The sequence below is a fragment of the Pteronotus mesoamericanus genome, unplaced genomic scaffold (assembly GCF_021234165.1).
Source record: "Pteronotus mesoamericanus isolate MK-2021 breed Mesoamerican mustached bat unplaced genomic scaffold, CSHL_Meso_final scaffold_1186, whole genome shotgun sequence".
In the NCBI taxonomy this organism is placed as follows: domain Eukaryota; kingdom Metazoa; phylum Chordata; class Mammalia; order Chiroptera; family Mormoopidae; genus Pteronotus; species Pteronotus mesoamericanus.
Genome location: NW_026555302.1, coordinates 12,173,632 through 12,195,977, shown reverse-complemented (window position 1 = coordinate 12,195,977; position 22,346 = coordinate 12,173,632). Strand labels below are relative to the sequence as shown.

The 22,346-nt window shown below is 41.9% G+C and overlaps 1 protein-coding gene across 16 annotated transcripts in view; it reads left to right on the top strand.

The window, feature by feature from the left end:
* The window catches only part of PRRC2C (proline rich coiled-coil 2C), a 76,875-nt gene that overhangs the window by 29,783 nt on the left and 24,746 nt on the right, over window positions 1–22,346 (top strand). For all 16 annotated transcript variants that reach the window (XM_054587778.1, XM_054587774.1, XM_054587771.1 and 13 more), the window contains exons 11-19: window positions 129–182; window positions 3,607–4,222; window positions 11,724–11,893; window positions 12,295–12,559; window positions 13,537–13,747; window positions 14,930–17,176; window positions 18,925–19,133; window positions 20,339–20,493; window positions 21,506–22,298. In XM_054587778.1, the coding sequence (XP_054443753.1) occupies window positions 129–182; window positions 3,607–4,222; window positions 11,724–11,893; window positions 12,295–12,559; window positions 13,537–13,747; window positions 14,930–17,176; window positions 18,925–19,133; window positions 20,339–20,493; window positions 21,506–22,298 (4,720 nt within the window). The remainder of the gene's footprint in view (window positions 1–128; window positions 183–3,606; window positions 4,223–11,723; window positions 11,894–12,294; window positions 12,560–13,536; window positions 13,748–14,929; window positions 17,177–18,924; window positions 19,134–20,338; window positions 20,494–21,505; window positions 22,299–22,346) is intronic.

Below are 22,346 nucleotides of genomic sequence, written 5' to 3'. Positions count from 1 at the left end.
TTTATTAAAGACGAGAAAAGGATAATGATGGTTTGCCGTTTGTGATCTTGTGGTCTCACTGAAACAATCACATGCAGAAATATTTCCAGGAGATACCTCCTCTCTAATTCTTTTGTAACACTCCATAGGAACGTGGACCATCTTCTCATCTGCCACCACCTCCAAAGTTGCTTGCACAGCAGGTAAATTTTAACTACATGCTGGTTTATGCTCTCTTGTATTCGATTATTATCATGGAAAGATTCTGCGTATGTTTCAGTTGTGACTTGTAGGGAGCATTTAGGGGTGTTTTCTTCCTCGCCATCCTTCCCCTCTGCTCTCAGCTGATTAGCTTATTCTTCGTTTCACTGAGAAAATGAGAACCACCTAGTTTTCCCATTTTAGTGTCTTTCCTGATCTGACTTCCTCCCTGTTGTCCTTACTCCCGAGGACACCACCTCTTCCCTGGGTTCCACCTTCTATCACTTGCTGATACTGTCTCACAAATTAAAGCATTTTTTAAACCAGCCCTCCTGTAACGCCCACTGTGCTGTACCCCCCTTCGGTTTATACCGCTCTTCTGCCCCCCTCATGGCAGAGTCGCTTCAGTGAGCTCTTTTCCCTTTCTCGCACCACTGTCTCTCATTAACATCTCCCACCGCACCTTTGAAACTATTATTATCAAGGTCTGTAATGATCTCCATCTTGCCAAATCCAGTTTTCTTATTTTCATTTTACTTAATCTCAGCAGCAGTTGACATAGTTAATCTCTCCATCATTCTTAAAAACTTTTTTTACTTACTTTTGAGACATCATATTCATATTCCTTCTGGACCTTCAGTGCTGAACTTTGGGTGTTGGTAGACTCAGAGCTGTGTTCCCATTCCTTTCGCTCGCTACTGTTGACCCTTGAACAATGCCGGGATTAGGGTACCAAACCTGCCCCGGCAGTTGAAAAATCCAGGTTTCACTTTTGACTCCCCCAAGGCCTAACCATAGTCGTCCTTCTTTATCCGTTCGGGTTGGTTCCAGGGCCCCTGGCAGATGCCAGCGTCCACAGGTGCTCGCATTGCTCACATACAGTGGCATGGGACATGCATCCAGGTGACTGCATCCACAGATTCCCGGCCATGGATCGAAAATGCTGTTTCAGTACAACACCTCCACTTGGATCTCTGAAAGATACTTTATACTTAATGTGTCCAAACCTTAACAACCCCCCGCTTCCTCATATATACAGCCCCAGAGTCCTGCTTCTTCCCTTGTCTTCTCCACCTGAGATGATGGCATTATTCACTTACATGCTCAGGTTAAAATCTAGAAGTCACTCTTAACTTTTCTTTTTGACCCCACGTCCAGCCTCATCTATGAGCACGTGAGGTGACCTCTGCCCTCAGAACACGTCTGCACACCGAGTCCATGCTGTCTCGTGTGCACCATTGCAGCAGGTTAACGGGCCTTGTTCTCTTCTGCTGCCTGCTCACCCAGCTCCTTCATCCCAGGTTCTCTGCACTAGATACAGTCTTTCCAAAATATTTGTCTGGCCAGCCAGTCCTTGCTCAGGTCTTTTCCATGGTCTTAAAGGTCTCTGTCTACTCTTCTCATTTCATCTACTTTTCTATTCTCGCCACACACAAAGCGTGTTGCTGTTGTTGTTTATATCATCCTCAAGTTATTTTATTTGCTGTTTCCTGGCTAAAAGGCTGTTTTCCTGAGATTTCTCCCATTACAAAGTTCTTTGATCAGATAATACCACTTTAGAGGCCTTCTAGGATTACCTTGAAAACATCTCTTAAGGCAATCAAAAGATTTGTCACAAAAATTTTTTTTACTAATACATCGACAAAGAACTTGGGATATATTTATTTTAAAGAAAAGACCCTTACAGCTCAGTATTAAGACAAATTGCCCAGCAAAATGATTTGAATATATTCACTTCCCACAATAAGATATACAAATGGCCAATAAGCACATAAACAGATGCTCAGTGTCTGTAGTCACCAGGGAAATGCACATTAAAACCACAACACATCCCTAATGAAAAGGGCTGATGAACCAAATGTTGGTGAGGACGGAGGGCAGCTGGCACCCTCATGCACCCCCTGTGGGTCTGACCAACCTTACAACCACTTGGGAAAGTGCTTGGGCAGTTTCTCATGAAGTGAAACATACACTTGCCATATGACTCAGTAATTCCATTCCTAGATATTTATCCAGGAGGAATGAAACCATACATTTACACAAAGACTTCAACATGCATGCCCATAGCTGTTTATTCCTAGTTTAAAAACTAGAAGCTATCCATGTGTCCATTCACAGGTGGAACTGCTTGCGAAGGAACACGACCCAGCAGTCGGAGGGGGCTCAGTATTGACACGCAGTGACCTCAGGCCGGCACCCTGAGCACGAGAAGCCAGACACAGAAGAGAGCATAGCTTGAAATTGTAGGACAGGTAGAAGAACTGTACACGGCCAGAGTGGGTCGGGGCCGCAGGGGCTCGGTGCAGGCAGAGGGGCGCTGGGCACACTTGTGCCCAGCACTGGGGCAGTGCTGTTCACACATGTCATTTGTCCAGCCCCATCAAACTGTACAGTTAAAGTATGTGTATCAGGTTCTGTGTGAATCAAACTTCAAAAAGTTGCTTTTTAAAAACTGCTTACTCTGAGTTGACTGTGAAAATCAGGTACTTCTACATAAGTGAGGGTACTTTGTTTTTTCAGCTTGTCTTTGAGCTGTAAATGAAGTTAACCTAGCACCAGAGAGAATAAGTGGTTTGCCTAAGAAGCCACTCTTGGTGTGAATTATAGCCTAGGTTTCTGTTGGGTTTCTTTTTCCTCCTTTCCTATTCAGTGTTTTCACTATACCATTATTTTCTAGGACTCTGACTAGATATATGGCTTTTCAGGTTTCTTCATGCTTAGTAGCTATTAAAATCAGTATTTTTAAAAAATTTATTTTTGTAATTAATGTTTCAGCTCTTTTCATTCTGCTTGTCTTTATATGGTTGCTGGCAGTGACCTTAGAACATATTGATTGAAAATTAAATCATTAAAACGCAGTCTCTCAAGTGATCTTCCCTCATTCTGGTTTCGGCCTAAACAGGCCTGCCTTGATCTCTCCGCGTGGAACTTGTCGCTCTCTGTGCAGGCTGACTTCCAAGGGCCCCCGAGTGTCAGCGGCAGCGTGTCCTCCCTCCCGCTCAGCGCCTGTGGTGGCCACCCTTTCCCTGGAACCCCTCTGTTTTCTCGAGGCACCCCACCTCCGGCAGTGGCTGCTAAAACACTCACGTGCTAAATGTCCTTTTTCTCTAAATTTAGAGTTTAAGTCACGTTGTGGCAGCTTCCAGTTTTACTCAACAAATAGCATCATGCCCGACACAATACATAGGTGAAAACTAAGTAAATATTAGATGGCTGGATTAATTATTCCAGTTTTAGTTTGGGGAATCAGTCTAGATTGGAAGTTTTCCCCCATCTCCTTACTTATTTGCACTTTAATATGTATGTTTATCAGGAAAACTTCTGGCATTTTGTGGAGATGTTTTCTTCCTCTCCACGCCTGTGATGCCCACTGTTGGTCAGAAACAGATCTGTCGTCTCACCTCGCCATTTCTCTGAATGTTTCAGCACCCTCCCGCGGACCGCCAGGCAGCACCTGGGAGACCAGGCCCGTTCCCCGCCAAGCAGCAAGTGCCAGATGAAGACGAAATATGGAAGCAAAGGAGACGGCAGCAGTCGGAACTCTCTGCCGCGGTGGAGCGTGCCCGTAAGCGGCGCGAAGAGGAGGAGCGGAGGATGGAAGAGCAGAGGAAGGCGGCCTGCGCTGAGAAACTGAAGCGGCTGGACGAGAAGCTGGGCCTCGTGGACAGACAGCCAGCTCCAGAGGAGATCAGAGAGAGAGAGCGGGAAAAGGAGCGGGAGCGGGAGAAAGAACTGGAAAAAGAACAAGAACGGGAGCGAGAGAAGGAGAGGGAAAGGCAACAGGAGAAAGAGAGAGAACTGGAGAGAGAGCAGGAAAAACAGAGAGAAATGGAGAAGGAAAGGAAACAAGAAAAAGAGAAAGAATTAGAACGGCAGCAGGAAAAGCAAAAAGAACTAGAACTGCAGAAAACGAAAGAGCAAGAGAAGGAATGGGAGTCGGAGAAGAAAGAAAGGGAAAAAGTGGAGGAGAAAGTCGAGCACAAAGAACCTGCCTTAGAGCCTGTGGTAGAAAAACCAGAAAGTGAGAACAACTGTAACAAAGGTATGTTAGTCTTGTTTGTTTCTATATACACTTTAAAAAACGCTCGACGTTTCTCAGTGTTGACGTTTGTGTGTTTTAATAGGTGAAACCTAAATTTTTGGATAGAAAGTAACTTTCATTGGATACTTGAATATGTTTTCTTCCTTACATGTGACATAAAATTTAGCATCTTCACCATTTTTAGGTGCACAGTTGAGTGGTATTAATACATCCATAATGTTGTGCAGCCATCGCCACCATCTGTCTCCAGGATGCTTCGTTTTGCAAAACGGACACTGTGTCCCCAGGAAACAGTGGCTCCCTATTCCCCTCCCTCCCCAGCCCCCGGCAGCCGTCTTACCTTCCGTCTCTTTGATACTGAATCGTACAATGTGTCTTTGCGACTGGGTTATTTTACTTAGCAGAATGACCTCAAGGCTGTTAGTCATGCATATTTTAGCATATTATAAGAATTTCTTTTTTTTAATCTGATGATCCATTGTATGTATACACCGCATTTTGTTCATGCACCCGCTGGTGAGCACTTGGACTGGTTTTCATGTTTTACCTATTTTGAATAACACTGCTGTGAATGTGAGTGTACAGAAATGGCTATGGGACCCTGCTTTCATTTCTTGAGTTTATACCCAGAAGCGGAAGTGCTGGGTCATAGGGAAAGTTCTTCTATTTTTATTTTTTGAGGAACCTACAAACTATTTTTTACAATGACTATACCATTTTACATTCCCACCAACAGTGTACAAGGGTGGTAGTCCCTCTAGGTCCTTGTCAGCACTTACTATATTCTGGGGTGGGGGGGTGGTTGTTTTTTTGGGGAGGGTTTTTTTTTTTGTTTTTTTGCCATCCTAAAGAATGAGCTGGAATCCGATTGTAGTTTCTATTTGCATTTGATTTGTGAGGTTGATATCTTTTCTATGTTTATTGTCTATTTGTATGTTTTTGGGAAAATGTTTATTCAAGTCCTCTGCCCATTTTTTAAATCTAATTGGTTCTTTTTCAGTTTAGGAGTTGGCTGTATATACTTGGATGTTAATCCCTTATCAGATAAATGATTTGCCAATATTTTTCCCCATTCCATGGATTGTCTTTTCACTGGATACTTTTTTTGATGCACAAAACTTAAGTTTTCATGAAGTCCAGTTTGTCCATTTCTTTTGCTGCCTCTCTGTGCCTTTACTGTCATATCCAAGAAGCCATTGCCAGATTCAATATCAGGAAGCTTTTGCCCTGTATTCCCTTGTGAGTTTTCATGATTTTATGTGTAACATTTAGGTCTTTGACCCATTTTGGTTTAAGTTTTTTATGTCGTGTTAGGTAAGGGTCCAACCTCATTTTTTGCATGTGGATATCCAGTTTTCCCACCACCATTTGTTGAAAAGACTGTCTTTTTCACCATTGAGGGGTCTTGGCACCCTTGTCTGAAATCATTTGACCGTATGTCCGATGGTTGGTTTTGGGACTCCGTATTTTACTCCATCAGCCTGTGTCTGCCTTTATGGCAGTATCACCCTGTCTTTATTACTATAGCCCTGTAGGAAGTATTTCAAATCAGGATGTGAGAGTCTTCCATCTTTGCCATTCTTCAAGATTGTTTGGCTGTTCTAGGTGCATTGGGATTTCATATGAATAACAGGATGGGTGTTTCTATTTCAGTAAAGGATGCCATCAGGATTTTGATGGACTCTGTAGGTTGTTTTGGGTATTAGTGACATGTTAACAATATTAAGTCTTCCAATCCATGAGCATGGGATATAGATCCATTTATTTTATTTATTTTTTTGAAAAGGTGATATATACCTGTTTCAAGGTGATAAAAAATGCTCTCAATTCTTGCTCACACCATTGCCCCCAACCCCTATAGGTAATCCATCACTTCTAATAGTTTCTTTTAACTCCTTCCCATATTTAGATCCATTTATTTATGTCTTCTGTAACTTAATTTCAGCAATATTTTGTAGTTTTCATTGTGAAAATCTTTGACTTTTTCCATTAATTCCTAACCGTTTTATTCTTTTTGATACTTCAGTCTATGGAATTGTGCTAATTTCCTTTCATATTGTTCGTGTATAGAAATACAAGTAATTTTTGTGTGTTTATTTTACATCTGCTAATTTGTTGATTCATTTATTAGTTCTGACAGTTTTTGTGGAATCTTTTGAGTTTTTATTATAAAATCATGTCATCTGTGAAAATGTCTTCCTTTCCAGTTTGGATGTCTCACTCATTTTTTCTTGCCTAATTACTCTGGCTTGAACTTCAGTACTTGAATAAAAAAGGCAAACGCAGACATCCTTGTCTTGTTCCTGACCTTAGGTTTAGCTTTCAGTCTATCACCGTTGAGTGTGGTGTTTTTCATATATGGCTTTTGTTGTGTTGGGGTAGTTGCCTTCTGTTACTAGCTTGTTGAGTGTTTTTATCATGAATGTGTGTTGAAATTTGTCAAATGCCTTTTCTGCATCAATTGTGATGATCATGTGTTTTTTAAATTTTGTCCATGTGGTGTATTACAGTAATCAATTTTTATATTTTGAACCATCCCTGCATTCCAGGAATATAGTGTACTTGGGCATGGTGTATAATCCTTTCAATAACACTACTGAATTCTGTTTGCTATTACTGTGCTGAAAATTTTCGGATCAGTGTTCATAAGAGATATTTGTAGTTTTATTGCAGTGTCTTATGTCTGGCTTTGGTATCAGGGTAATGCTGGCCTCAGAATGAGTTAGGAAATTGTCCCTCCTCTTTAACTATTTGGAAAAATTTGAGAGGAATTAATGTTAATTCTTTTGTACATGTTTAGTAGAATTTACCAGTGAAGCCATCAGGGCCAGAGCTTTTCTTTGTCATGAGACTTCTGATTACCAAGTCAGTCTCTTGACTAGTGAAAAGTCTGTTCACATTTTCTATTTCTTTGTGATTTAGTCATGGTTGGTTTTGTGCTCTTAGGAATGTGATAATTTCATTTAGTTTATCCAATTTGTTGGTGCACCAGTTGTCTATAATACTCCCATAATCCTTTTTATTTCTGTAAAATTGGTAGTAATGTCCCAGTTTTTACTTCTGATTCAGTACTGTGAGTCTTCTCTCTTTTCCTGATCCCTGCTGTGATCATTATACCCTTTCTTCTAGTAACCTTCAACCTTCGGTCTAGTTGGTTCCTTCTTTTGTTCCTTAAGTTGTAACACTAGATTATTTATTTGAGATCTTAATTAAGAGTGTGTAATTTACTTTCCACAGATTTGTGGATTTTCCAGTTATACTTCTGTTACAGGTTTCTAACTTCATCCCCTTGTGGTCAGAGAAAATACCCTGTCATACCTATCTTTTTAAATCTTTTGAAACTTAGTTTGTGTGCTAATATATGGTCTATCTTGGAAAATGTCCCATGTGCACTTGAGAAGAATGTGTATGCTGCTGCTGCTGCTGTTCTGTATATGTTAGATCTAGTTACTTTATTGTGTTAAGTCCTGTATTTCCGTACCTTCTTTACGGTTATTCTACCATTATTGTGAGTTGGGTATTTAAGTCTCCAGGTCTTAGTGTAGAACTGTCTATCCATCCCTTCAGTTCTCTCAGGATTTTCCTTCATATGTTTTGATATGACTATCAAATGAGTATTTGGTCTGTTACTAGGTGTGTAAATATATGTAATGGTTGTATTTGATTTAACGTTGATTCTGTCTGATGTTAGTATAGCAACCCTGCCCTCTTTTGGTGTCTGTGTTCATGGAGTATCTTTGTACTTTATTTCTATTTTTGGATCTAAAGTGAATTTTTTTGTAGATAGCATTATAGTTGGATCATGTATTTTTATTCATTGTGCCAGTCTGTCTTTTTCACTGGAATCCAGTTTAATGCATTTACATTTAAAGTAAGTATTGATTAGTAGGGACTTGTTTCTGTCATTTTGCTATTGGTTTTCTATATGCCTAATAGAATTTTGTCCCTCGTTTCTTGCTTTGCTGTCTTGTATTTACTTGATTTTGTGAGGTAAAATGTTCAATTTCTTTCTCATATCCTTTTGTTTATATTTTACAGCTTGTTTTTGGTTTTGTTTTTATCATGGAGATTACACTTAACATCCAAGTTATAACACTCTAAGAATTTATACCAACTGAGTTTCAGTAACATACAGAAACCTGCATTTTTCAACAGCTCTGTTCCCACCCCCCTTTTGGTTGTTGATGTCACAGAATTACATCTTTATACATTATATCCCCAAATCATAAACTTAATTTTTAAAAATGTATTCATTTCCTAAGATAGGTGGAAAATAAGATACAGAGTTCAATAATACTAGCTTTTAGGTTAATAGTTTATTTTTACTTTATTACATCATGTAGAAAAAGTTACATACCTCCGTTATTGTATTACTAGCTTTTATAATCATCGTTATCATATTTATCTTTAATGAAATCTTTCTTTGTTACATTGCTTTGGCTTACTGTCTAGTGTCCTTTCATTTCACCCTGCAGGTTTCCCTTGAGCATTTCTTAACAGGGCAGGACTAATGGTAATGAACTCTCTGAGCTTTTATCTCCGAGTGTCTTCATTTCTCCCTTATTTAACACTTTGAACACGGCCTTCCAGCCTCCAGTGTTTCAGATGAGAAGTCTGACCATCTTGCTGAGCACCTTTTATTTGTGACTTCCCTTGCTCATTTCAAGGTTCTCTCTTTGCTTTTGTCTTTTGGAAGTTTGATTATAATGTGTCAGTTTGGTCTCAGAGTTTGTTCAGCTCCTCAGATCTTTACATTTGTTTCTTATTCCCTTGAAATTTAGGAGTTTTCAGCCATTATTTCTTCAAATATTTTCTCTGCCCCATTCTTTTTCCTGCTTTTGGACTCCCTCAACGTGTATGTTCATCTATCTGATCTTGGCGGACGTGTCCCTTAGGCTCTGTTTACTTTTCTTCTATTCCCTTTCTGTTCCTCAGACTTAGTAATTTCCATTGCTCTATCTTCAAGTTCACTTACTCTTTCTTCTGCTTCCTCAAATCTGCATTTGAATGGGAGGTGAGGGGTGTAACTGGTACTTTGCTTAAGAGCTCTAATTGACTGGAATTAACTGTACCCCATTGTCAAAGCCTTCCCCTGGAGTTAGAGGCCTTCAGTAGAATTCCAAGATAGTTACATCAGATTCTGACAGTGTCATTGTTGTCTAAGTTGGAGAAGAAACTCCTGGTATTTCCTATTCCACCGTCATCCCAGAGTTCTCTCTGTTTAATGTGAAAGTGTTCAAAGACAACATTTGCAGTATAGAACTTTCTATACTAATGATAAAATGTGTTGAAAGAAATAGACTATTTCATTTTGGAAAGGAAGATGGCGGGGTTATTCTCCAGTGTTTCTGAAAGTTAGTAGACTAGCTTAAATCCCTTTTTGTCTGCAGAATTGTGGGGGCTTCATAATCATGTGCTCGTTATTCTGCTTTTCTGCTGATTCTAAGACACCTAACTAAACTCCCATATGTTGACTTGTGTAAATACCTCTAAAACTTAAGTTGAGCCCTGGCCAGTTTGGCTCGGTTGATTGGAGCATCTTCTCATACCCCAAAGGATTGAGGGTTCAATTCTCCATCAGGACTCATGCCTGGATTGTGGGTTTGATCCTTGGTCAAGGCCAAAGTGGGAGGCAGACAATCAACGTTTTTCCCTCCCTCTCCCTTTCTCTCTCAAATGAGTAAACATTAAAAACAAACAAAAAAAATGTTGAATAGACCTTAATGGGAATTTTGTATTGTCATAATTGACTGTACCCAGTTCATAATTTCACTTCTGTTTTTCTTTTCTTTTCTTTTTTTTTTTTTAAAGATTGTATTTATTTTTAGAGAGGGAGAGGGAGAGGAACATCAGTGTGTGGTTGCTTCTTGCTTGCCTCCTACTGGGGACCTGGCCGGCAACCCAGGCATGTGCCCTGACTGGGAACCACAACAGCGCTAAATCCACTGAGCCACACCAGCCAGGGCTTACTTTTGTTTTTCTAACAGTTTAAATATAAAAGGTTCCATCGTGTAGTTGATAGGCTTAGCAGACTGTAATTATGCCTCTTTTTTAAAAAGCCTCTTTTAGCTCTGTTCAGCTCTTGTGTTCTTCCCCAAGTCGGCTCATAAACTCTTAACTAATAGGATTAAAATGTAATATAACACCTTGCTCCAAACTTGTAGTAAAGTCTTAGTTGGAATTAACGGTGAGTTAAAATGGAAGTAATTTTATTTCAGTGTATTTTGTTTTAAAAATATTAAAACGTTTTTGAACTAAAAGAAGAACCCAAAACCCTGTGCTTTTTCTGCAAGATTCTATTACATACAGCTTAAAATTATATTACAAAGCTATTTGAAAACTCGATTTACGCTTTTATTTATATTCGGTGACCTTCAGTGCTGAAAGAGAACAATCATAGGGAATCTCTTGAACAGTTAATGAGAAAGGACTATGGGTAAGAAATGAGGGAATTCATAATTTAGTCCTAGTTCTGCCAGTGAGGGCATGTATTCATCTTGATTAACTCACTTAGGGGTCATTGGTGACTATACCCACATAAATTAATTGTTTTTTTAATAGTTATTCAGTGGCACATTCATTGTGATTGAAATTGTACACTCTCTAACAGTGTATGTTCTGATAGTGGTTCACTTTTAGCTGGGTTTTCAGTGAGGTGCATCCATTTGATTTTTACTAAGCTCTCTTTTTCCCTCCAGTATTGTATTTTCCCTTTTACAACATTCTTAACATTGAATGTAATGCCAAGAAGAAAATGTGTTTTGTGGTTCTTTATAGCACCATAATGTATAGTTTTACATTAAAAGGCAAAATTAACTGCCTTTTAAGATTCATCCCTAGTTCTCCGAGAAAAGAATGTGTAACAGGTTTGACTTTGTAACTGTGACAAATGACATTATGTAGAACAAAGAGGAATCTGGTTTTCTTTGGGATGAAAACTTTCCTTTTTGGTATGTGTGTGGTTCTCCTTCTTGTGTGATCATGCTTGACACCCTTTACGTAGAATAAGGACTCATATGTTTTCAGACAGCCAGTGATCACTCTGATATCATCAGACTTTCGTTCATTGTCTTGTGTTTATCAAAAAAAAAAAAAAATTCAAACCAGTGTGTTCTATTTTAAGTATTTATAGGCCATTTGCATTTTTACAAGTCCTTGTGAACAAGTAAATATTGACAGCAACATTAATATTTATTAATATTGAAATGTTTTATTATAAAAATATCAAATACAGATTTTTGTTTGGTGAAACACTTGGACCTGCAATCTTAGTGTTAATAAGAATCCACCTTTGAGGAAATCAAAGGTTTTGTTAATCTAAAGTTATTTCGTTGATGGCTACCAATATTAGAATAGAACACAGTGTTTTGGAATATTGAGGATGGTTTTATCCTCCTTACCTTTCTTTGTATATCTAATAATTTCACTTCAGCACAAATATTATGTATTTGATAAGGGTTACAGATAAAATGTCATTATCTTTTATATTTTCTTTGGGCAGAGGGCGACTCGGTTTTCACTAGACAAGACAGCAATCGCAGTGAAAAAGAGACCACGCAAGCGGCACATGAAACGGAGCCTGAATCAGGTTCCCAGCCCCGGCCTGCTGTTCTCTCTGGTTATTTCAAACAATTTCAGAAGTCTTTACCACCACGCTTCCAGCGGCAGCAGGTAACAGTGAAAACATTTTGTCATGTACAGTTGAAAAGGTTTATTGCTCAGTAGTCTGAGAAATAATTGGGCGTAAGGCATAGAATACACAGCACACTGATTTTCTCTCAAACGTTTTCTCATATGGATTCTGTGTCGTTTTTCTCTCTGCCTCATTTATGGACACCCCATCCCTTCCTAGGGAGTGGCTTCTGCAGTGTAATTGACAAGTGATTAGGTGCTTAAGTCAAGGTGCAGTAACTTGTCGTTTGTTCTTTTGTCTTGCCACTTGACACTGTTAAATGTCTTTTCATTCTTTTTCCTGAAGGATTAAAAAAAGGTCTGTTATTTCTGATGTGATTGGTCCTGTTAATGTATTACGTGGAACTAGAATCTCAAGCTGTGGGACCTTGTTTTTTCAGGAACAGATGAAACAGCAGCAGTGGCAGCAGCAGCAGCAGCAGCAGCAGCAGCAGCAAGGTGTCCTTCCCCAGGCGGTTCCTTCCCAGCCGTCTGGGGCTGCCGTCCCGCCTCCACCACACCGCCCTCTGTACCAGCCCATGCAGCCCCACCCTCAGCACTTGGCGTCCATGGGCTTTGACCCGAGGTGGCTCATGATGCAGTCCTACATGGATCCCCGGATGATGTCAGGTAGACCTGCTATGGACATTCCTCCCATTCATCCTGGTGAGTTGAAATCTGCTTTGTTGTGTAGCCCTCTTGCAGTTAAGTGAGATCAGGTTTTCATTTTTTTACCCCTATATTTAGTCTTAATTCCGTTGAGAGTTAAAATCTAGTAAGAACTTAGAGACCCCTAGATTTTTAATCATAAAATTATGCAACTTTCAGCAGAGTAGTTAAATGCCAGACATTTAACTGTTAAGATCAGATTACTAGTTATTTTGTTTTGTATATGTTATGTAAAAATTTTAAGATGGAAAATTACTCTTATTAACAATATCTATTATTTGCTACATTGCTTTTATTCTTTCGTTGCAGCATTTGAATTTTTCTGTATGTTACATGTTCAAGCTTACCAGTTTTCTCCAACATTTACCAACCTGACACTTGCTTCCTCATAATTTATTTTAAAACAAATGACAAACAGTCTTTTATGGAACCTATCAATAAATCCAGACAATCCATTATCAAAATGATATCAAGGAAAATTAATAGGCGATAAAAACATGATCAAGGATCCCATAGTGATTTTGAAATTTTTAAATTTAAAAGGCATAATTTATTGCATATCGATAAACTAAACTAAGTGAATAGAATTTTCTATACGGAATTACTCTCTCTGAACATATATATCACTGTTGGCGTAATTCTCATTATGTTTGTAATAACATGCAAAGAGTTACATTGCTTATCTGATTACATTTTCATTCCTATAAAGTAAAAGAGGTTGCTGTTGTGGATTTGCTTGATTTGCTTCCTCAGTTCTTAAATCTGTTAATTTAACAGCAACAATAAGAATTTTATTCATTATAATTGTCAATGATCATTTGTTGAGTTCCTCGGTTTTAGCTGACAAAAAATATTTTAACTTCAGTATAAAGAATACCAAATAGCAATTAACCTAGATTCCGTGTCTCTCTGATTTTCTTTCTCTCATTACCCTCCCCCCACCACCTCCCATCTTTCTCTGACCTTCTGTGCAGGAATGATTCCTCCTAAGCCACTGATGAGAAGAGACCAGATGGAAGGGTCTCCCAGCAGTTCTGAGTCATTCGAGCACATGGCTCGGTCGGCAAGAGACCACGCAGTTCCCCTGCCTGAGCCTCGGGTGGTGTGGGGGTCAGAGCCCTGCCCACGTGCAGAGCCGCAGCAGGCCCCGGCCGCCGAGGCCGCGGGAGAGCCCGAGACAGGGAGGTAACTACGGGCACTGCCAGTCAGTGGGAGAGCAGTGTGGGGAGGCGGTCCTGGGCGGCGGTGCTGAAGGTCATTTGGGTTCAGGACTGGGCCCCAAAGCTGACATCCTCCCGTTTCATGTGTGTGTCGTTTCACGTGTGGATTCTTTTTCCTCACATTGAGGTATTAATTGGGGCGTTTTGTAAACTAGTTCTGTACACTGAATTAAATGCTGAAATTTAGTGTTACATGTTAAAATGGGCGGGTTTCTAACCATTGATTAGGTAATCGACATAGTCTGGTTGAAGTGTTCATGTAATTCTTCCACTAATGAGAAGTGGCAGGCATTTAATCTTGTGGACGTTTTCTAAAGCGAACATAAGACCATCTAATTTACATAGAAACTTGGAAGTAGCAGACAATTGGTCTTAATTTATATCCAAAAAGTTATAATGTACAAAAGGGCATAAATTCTATTTTATGATTCTGATTCTTTGGGAAAGATAGACCTACTTAAGCTAGTCTTGGATTGTAGGTGGGAATTACTAGTCTTGCTGGATAAAAAGTCCCATCAGCATGCATGGAAGAAAGGAAGGAACTTTAAGGTTTTAATTGTGGGGCGGGGTGGGGACACAACCCCTTAACAAAACCTGGGTGTGTGGTGCAGTGCCGCAGAGCCGAGCTCTGGAGCTTGCTCATCTTGCCCAACCAAAATGTGCCCCCAGTGAGTGGCAGCTCCTCATGCCCCGTCTCCCCAGCCCCTGGCAGGTTGTGTTCCACTTTCTGCTTGGATGAGGTTGGTTCCGTGATAGATCTTCCATAAGTGGGGTCGTGCAGCATTTGTCCTCACATGACTGACTGATTTCACCTAGCATAATGTTCTTATCCATGTGGTAGCTTATAAGAGGATTTTCTTGTTGGGGGGGGGTGTTTGGGGGGTTTTTTTGGGTTTGTTTTTAATGGCTAAATAACAATACATTTTATGTATATATACTACATTTTCTTAACTTACTCATCTGTCAGGGACATTTAAGTTGTTTCTGCCCCTTAGCTATTTTGAATAATGCTGCACTAAACTTTATAGAGACATGAAGATGCTCTTTATTATTAGAATCTAGTTTATTTTAAAATTATTTTGCTGTGCAGTGCATGTGAGAAAGATTTTGCCTTGATGGTTATGCCTTTGAATTCTCATTTCCCTAGGCCTGAAGCCCCATTGGATCAGGAACCGGTAACTGCTGCTTATCCTGTAGAACATAGTCATTTAGAGGCACATCCGAAGGTGGACTTTATTCGAGAATCTGGTGAGGCCGAAGTACAGAAGTTTTTAAGCAGATCTGTGGAAGACGTTCGACCTCACCACGCTGACACAAATAGCCAGCCATCTTGTTTTGATGCACCTGATCAAAAGACTGTCTCCGCTCCTCAAGAAGAGCGAATCTCAGTTGGAGAAAGTCAGCCTGCCCGGAAAAGAAGTGTCTCCCATGGATCTAACCATGCTCAGAAATCAGAGGAGCAGAGACACGAGCCGTCTGCAAGCATTCCCAAGGTCACCAGCCGGTGCATTGACTCAAAAGAACAAGCAGAAAGGTCAGAGGACAAACCGAAAAAGGATGGCTTTATACGATCTTCTGAAGGACCAAAACCAGAAAAGCTGTATAAACCTAAATCGGAAACTCGCTGGGGCCCAAGGCCAAGCTCCAACAGGAGAGAAGACGGTAACGATAGGCCTGTGAGAAGGTCGGGTCCCATTAAAAAACCTGTGCTAAGAGATATGAAGGAGGAACGAGAGCAGAGGAAGGAGAAGGAAGGAGAAAAGGGAGAAAAGCCCACTGAGAAGGTTGTGAAACTGGAAAAAACAGAAAAGAAAGATCCTCTTCCTCCGCCCCCACCCCCTGCAGCACCCATTCAGCCCCAGTCCACTCCACCACCTCCTCCCCCAGAACCGGAGAAGCTGCCTTCAGCAGAACCGCCCGTGTTGGTGCAGAAGCCGCCTCAGGAGACAGAGAAGCCCTCGGAGCGTGGAAGCAGTGCAGAGCTGGAGCCCGCGGCCAAAACTGTAAGTCAGACTGTCACCGCACCGGCCATCAAAGAGGAGAAGCCGCCTGAGAAAGTTGTCGGCAAAGACCTTGTCACGGAGAGGCCTCGACCAGATTCGAGACCAACCATTAAAAAAGAGTCAGCTTTACCTCCCAGGACCTATTGGAAAGAAGCCAGAGACAGGGACTGGTTCCCAGACCAAGGATACAGAGGCCGTGGCCGAGGAGAGTATTACTCCCGAGGCCGGAGCTATCGAGGCTCCTACGGGGGGCGGGGCCGTGGCGGGCGCGGGCACACACGCGACTACCCACAGTACAGGGACAGCAAGCCCCGCGTGGAGCCTGTGCCCTCGGGGCCGCTGCGGCAGCGGGAGGAAAGTGAGACCCGCAGCGAGAGCTCTGATTTTGAAGTCGTTCCCAAAAGAAGGCGACAGCGAGGTTCCGAGACTGACACTGACAGTGAAATTCATGAAAGTGCAAGTGACAAGGACAGTTTAAGCAAAGGAAAGCTTCCCAAAAGAGAGGAGCGGTCTGAGAACAAAAAACCTGGAAAGCCTCAGCCATCCTTCAAGCCCGAAAGTCACGTCCGAGTAGATAACAGGCCTCTGGACAAACCGTACATAAGGGACGATGATAAATCTAAACCAGGCTTCCTTCCTAAAGGAGAGCCCACCAGGAGAGGCAGGGGGGGCACGTTCAGACGTGGAGGGAGGGACCCTGGGGGCCGCCCCTCACGCCCTTCCACACTGCGCAGACCCGCCTATCGGGACAATCAGTGGAACCCGAGGCAAGTAGAAGCTCCTAAACCAGATGACGGAGAGCCACCAAGGAGACAGGAGCAGTTTATTCCTGTGCCAGCTGATAAACGACCTCCCAAGTTTGAGCGAAAATTTGACCCAACTAGAGAGAGGCCCCGAAGACAGCGTCCTACCCGACCACCCAGGCAAGACAAGCCACCTCGGTTTAGACGGCTCAGAGAACGGGAGGCGGCCTCCAAGACCAACGAGGTTGCATTGCCTGCCAACGGCACAGTGAGCGCTGTGGCTCAGGAGCCAGTTACTGCTGCTGGGGATGTTCCTGGGAATAAGACACCAGATTTATCCAATCAGAACTCTTCAGATCAGGCGAATGAAGAGTGGGAAACAGCCTCGGAAAGCAGCGATTTCAATGAGCGACGGGAGAGGGATGAGAAAAAAAATGCTGACTTGAATGCACAGGCTGTTGTGAAAGCTGGAGAGAATGTTTCAGCCCCAAAAAGAGAAATAGCAAAGAGAAGTTTTTCTAGTCAGAGACCTGGCGTGGACCGCCAGAATAGGCGTGGCAACGGTGGCCCACCCAAGTCTGGAAGGAATTTCTCAGGTCCTAGGAATGAAAGGAGAAGTGGCCCTCCGTCCAAAAGCGGGAAGCGCGGGTGAGTTACTTCATTTCCCATGTAATTGCTTCACATGTTCAGAGACCCGAAGCAGACTTCGTGGTTGAACTGTGCAAAGGAGACATCTAGGTAGAGGAGGACTCACCGTGTCTCGGGAGCCCCTGCCTGCTCGTTTTCTGGGGGAGGCCTCCTAGGGATTTGCAGCTTCTGTGCACCCAGGGTGGGACGTGTCCTGCGCCCTGCTTTTGATTAGTCCTCTCCTTGCTGCTGCTGAGTAGGCCACCTACCTTTTCCATGCACTCCGGGGTTCGCACGCGTCCTCTGGAAGCCCTGTGTCACAGCATACACTGTATCACACTGTGTCGTAGAGAGCGACTGTGGGCGCTTAAGGATAACGTAATATCCCCTCTAGCTGCAAACCTACAATAAGTGATCCAGCCAAAGAGAAACCCAGAAAGCAAAGTTCTGCCCAAGCACCAAGGCCACCAATGACAAATACCAGGTCATTGGATTTTTTTAGAGATCTTTTCCTAAACTGCACTAAACTTTAATCTCTTCTATTAAATGTTAGTCAGTTATAGTAAGTTATTGATTTAGTGTTAGAAAATTATAAAATAGCAGTATGCCTAATTTTAAATATAGGCTCTGGTACTAGTTGTATAAACTCTTTGCTTCCTCATTAGTAAAATGGGGAGAAAGTAGTAATACTTAAGAAATGCGTGAAGATACTGATGTGGTATTTGTGAAGCATCCAGCATAATACCTGGTTTATATAGTAAGCAACTGTTATCATGATGTGCCCTTTATTTTTAAATTTTTGGACCAAATTCCCTGATTTTCAGCCTGAGCTGATAAATTTATTAAGATAATGTTATAGTAATCTGCATTGGTTAATTGGTTATTTGCACATGCTTAGCATTTCAGGTTACTACATCCTTCAGTGAAAACATTTTTGCTTTCTGATAATTTAGAAAAAGTTCTAGGGAGATAATGCAGCTAGTCGTGTTTCTTGAGATTATGCTTAACAGAGTCCAAAAGAAGGATAATGTGTAGTTACAGTACAATATAGTTACTGACTATACCTGAACTGTTAGAATTTTGAATAATACTTAAGGTAACCTTGAGCAGATTTTTGTGCAGTGTAGATTTCAGCTACTTAGCAAGACTTGTGCCATGTAAATGCTGATGACGTTGAACCTGCAGAAACATCAGCTTGTAGTTCAAATGAATGTTTTGTAAGTCATCTGTTACGAAACAAAAACTGTAGACATGCATGTGTTTTGTGAGGTGAATTATTTCCATATAAAAATGTTTTATATGTCTACATCAATGTATAAATCTTACTGAACTTTAAAAAACATACACGGAAAGCTTCTCAAATCTTTGTTTGTTTTCAAATCATATGCTGCCCTCTTCTGGAGAAGATCCAGTAGTGAATATTTTGGACTAGCTTGGGTTATTACTTCTCTGTTATAAACAGTGTTGTGTAGCATTTGTAACATGATAGACAAATAGACAAAATAAGAACCTTCAGGGAATGATTAGAATTCTAGGATTTAATTGCTGAAAGGACTACCCTAGGGAGCTAGTCCATCTCCTTCCTTGGAAAGCTCAGTTTTAGTGATGTTCTGCTCAACCCAAGTCACGAAGGCTTGTTGGTTTTGAGTTAAGGTCTTCTATCCCACTGCTGTTTCTTCTTAGGCTAAACTTTAAAAACTTCCAGTAAAGACACCCCACCCCCCACCCTGGGGCATGGCAGTAGTAATGTTTCATGTTACCATTTTTAGGCCATTTGATGACCAGGCTGCAGGCACCCCTGGCGTCGACCCTGTCGGTGGCAGCTCTGCACACCACCAGGAAGGCGCGCCTAATGGTACCGGACAGAAGACCGCCAGAGAGTCCACGGGGAAGAAAAGAGAAGACCCCAAGCCGGGCCCCAAGAAACCCAAAGAGAAAGTAGACGCCCTGTCACAGTTCGATCTCAACAATTATGCAAGTACGTCTTAGGGTGCATTTATTTATTCACCTATTTAACTGCTTGTTTTACTGATGTGGATGCTATAAAGACATTATCAAAGAAGGGAAGAGTTGAACCTACAAGATAGCAATAGAAGCCGAATATGAATCACTAACTGATATAATTTGAACTAAAATAACATCTGTGTATATATGCTGTGTCTTGAATGAAATATTAAAACCTCATTGAGTTGTGACCTTGATAAAATTAGTATCTAAGGTACAGTCAATAGAGAATAAATAACAGGAAGGAGGCAGTGTTGCTATGGATACTTTTCAGAAAACCATGGAATGATTGGATAACAAGTGCAAAGGATGTCACAGGCAAGACGACAGTGTTTGATGAGGAAGGCAAGGAATGTCTTTGAGTAGACACAGGTGAAAATGAGCTATTTGGCACTGGCTCACATGAGACTTAAACTGGAAATACAGAGTAAAATGCAGAGATTTACTAAACGAAGACCAGGTAGTAGTAATGGGAAACCTAGGTGTTAGATACTGTATACCTGAACTATTTCATTTTTTGTAATATTGTTTAATGTATCTAGATTTCTTATGCTCCCTAGGATATATGATAAATTTAACAAGATAGCCAGAAAAATTGTTAGTCGGACAATGAGGAGAGTCATTCATGTGCAGTGTTATCATGTATACACATCCACACCACTCTTCTTAACATCTAAACACTGTGGACAGTGGTCGTGTAAAATAGAGGCAGTAAGAGTTCTAGGGTCAGGTTGGATAGTCAAACCCTCACCTAGCAAATCATAGCTTGTTGTCTCCTTTGAAGAAGAAAAACAGCAGACCTACCCCTTAGAGTGGTTCGATGCCAATGGGGTAAAGTACTACGTAGATCTTTACAGCACAGTACAGGCCTCAGGCTGGGAAAGGCAGGAGTTCAAGGGATTTGACTGGATGATAATAGGGTAATTCTGATTTTTTAGAAATACATTACCACTGTATTGCTTAAGGAGAGAAGACATAAATCATTCAAAGCAGATTATTTTAGGACTTTTTAACCTTGTTTATGAAATATTTTCAAGTCTTACTAATAAATGGACATCCTATGGTATGAGAGATGGGTTACACAGAAGTATAAGAACTAGATCTTTGTGATGTGTTTTGAAGTAGACATTCCTATTTTTTCTATTAAAAAATATTTTAAATCGTTTTCCATACCCGTAGGTGTGGTTATAATTGATGACCATCCTGAAGTAACAGTAGTTGAAGACCCGCAGTCAAATTTGAATGATGACGGTTTTACTGAAGTTGTGTCCAAAAAACAGCAAAAACGGTTACAGGACGAGGAACGCCGGAAGAAGGAAGAACAAGTTATACAGGTTTAGTGTTTCAACTTGTTGCTGATTATTATTTAGATTGTTGCCCAGAATACATTAGCAGATGATTGAGGTTTCTGTCTTCCTGGAAAGTCAAGGCTGTATTTATTATTCAGGTATTGAGAATGACATGATTTTCATAACTTTAAGCTTTTTAGCCAGACTTGCGATGAGTTGTAACTGGAATTCAATCACGGTTTGGCCTGGCGCAGACCATCTCTGCTTGAACACCGTGTGCTATGCCCCAGAGCCGGTCGTCTTGTTCACCCCGTCTGGCTCCACTCCGGACACAACTGTCAGGGTCTGATAAATTGCAGATTCTTGACTTAGAAAGTTTGTATTGTAATCTAAATTAGTTCACTTGATTAAACACAGCATAAATAAATTATTTCATTTAAATCAAGCCAAACACCCATTTTGCTAAATGCTGACACAGGGTAAAAATAAGTAGAGCATATGAATCATAGTGCTACAGCTGTAATAGGTGAGAAGGCTTCAAAACAGGAAACTGAAAATCTTGAGTGGATGACAATACTGAATCAGACTGTATATAAGTAGGTAATTTCAGGAGTCACTCATGTATTCTTATCTTGGGGACGGTAAAACTAGTAGTGCATGTGGCCTGTGTGGCTTAGCGCCCGAGCAGCACCCCAGAATTAATGCATCTGTGGCAAACACGAGTTAGGTCAATAGCAGCTTTTCGTCAGATCATATTTTGCTGCCAGATGAATTTACAGAAAACTTGCTTAATTTTTTGAATTTCAGAATTGTGGAAAGGAGATTGTGGCCTTTTGTATCAAGAATGTATAACATAGTTGTCTTTTTTTCCCCAATCACATCCTGGCTTCTCAGCATTTAAAGTCTCATTAGCAGCCTTGACATGTTTGCTCTGTGAAGTACGTGTTTTGAAAAGTATAGGAGCTAAATTAGCAGTAGGTAGGTTTGTTAGAAATCATATTTATGAACTGTTACTGTGAGCTATGTTGACAAAAATGTTTTCCACTGATTTTTAAAGGTCTGGAACAAAAAAAATGCCAATGAAAAAGGAAGAAGTCAGACTTCCAAGCTTCCCCCAAGATTTGCCAAAAAACAGGCAACAGGGACCCAGCAAGCACAGTCTCCAGGTCCAGCCTCAGGTCCAGCTTCGTCCTCGGCCTCGGGTCCACTTCCAGCCTCGGCCTCTCCCTCACCCTGTGCTCCAGTTCCAGCCTCGGCCTCGGCCTCGGCCTCGGCCACGGCCCCGGCCCCGGGCCTGCCCTCGGCCTCCGCTCCACTCCCGGCTGCGGCCCCAACCCCTGTGCCAGCCGCCACCTCTTCAGTTCCAGCCCCCAGCCCAATGCTCGCCTCGGCCTCGGCCCCGGCCCCTGTCCCCATCCTTGCCTCAGCCTCCATTCCCATTCTGGCTTCAGCCCTGCCGCCAACCTCAGCTCCACCTCCGGCCAGCGCAGCCCCAGTGGCCCCAGCCAGCACAACCCCGATCCCAGCCCCGACCTCACTCCCAGCGCCGACCCCCGTGCCAGCCCCAGCCCTCGTCACTGTCACCATCCCAGGCCCCGGCCCTTCCACCCCACCCCAGACTCAGGGACAGACTCACAAGCCAGTCCCGAGTCCCCTGCAGAGTGCAACCCAGCCTTCAAAACAGCCACCCCCTTCCATCAGACTACCTTCAGCTCAGACTCCCAACGGCACCGATTATGTAGCCCCAGGAAAGGCCATCCAGACCTCACAGCCGCATGGCCCTCTTCCCACCGAGCTGTGGGACAACAAGGTGGCCCCCCCAGCGGTGCTGAGTGACGTCTCTAAGAAACGTAAGTGTGCGGCGGTGGGGTGGGCGCTGGAGGCTGCATAGGCTGCTG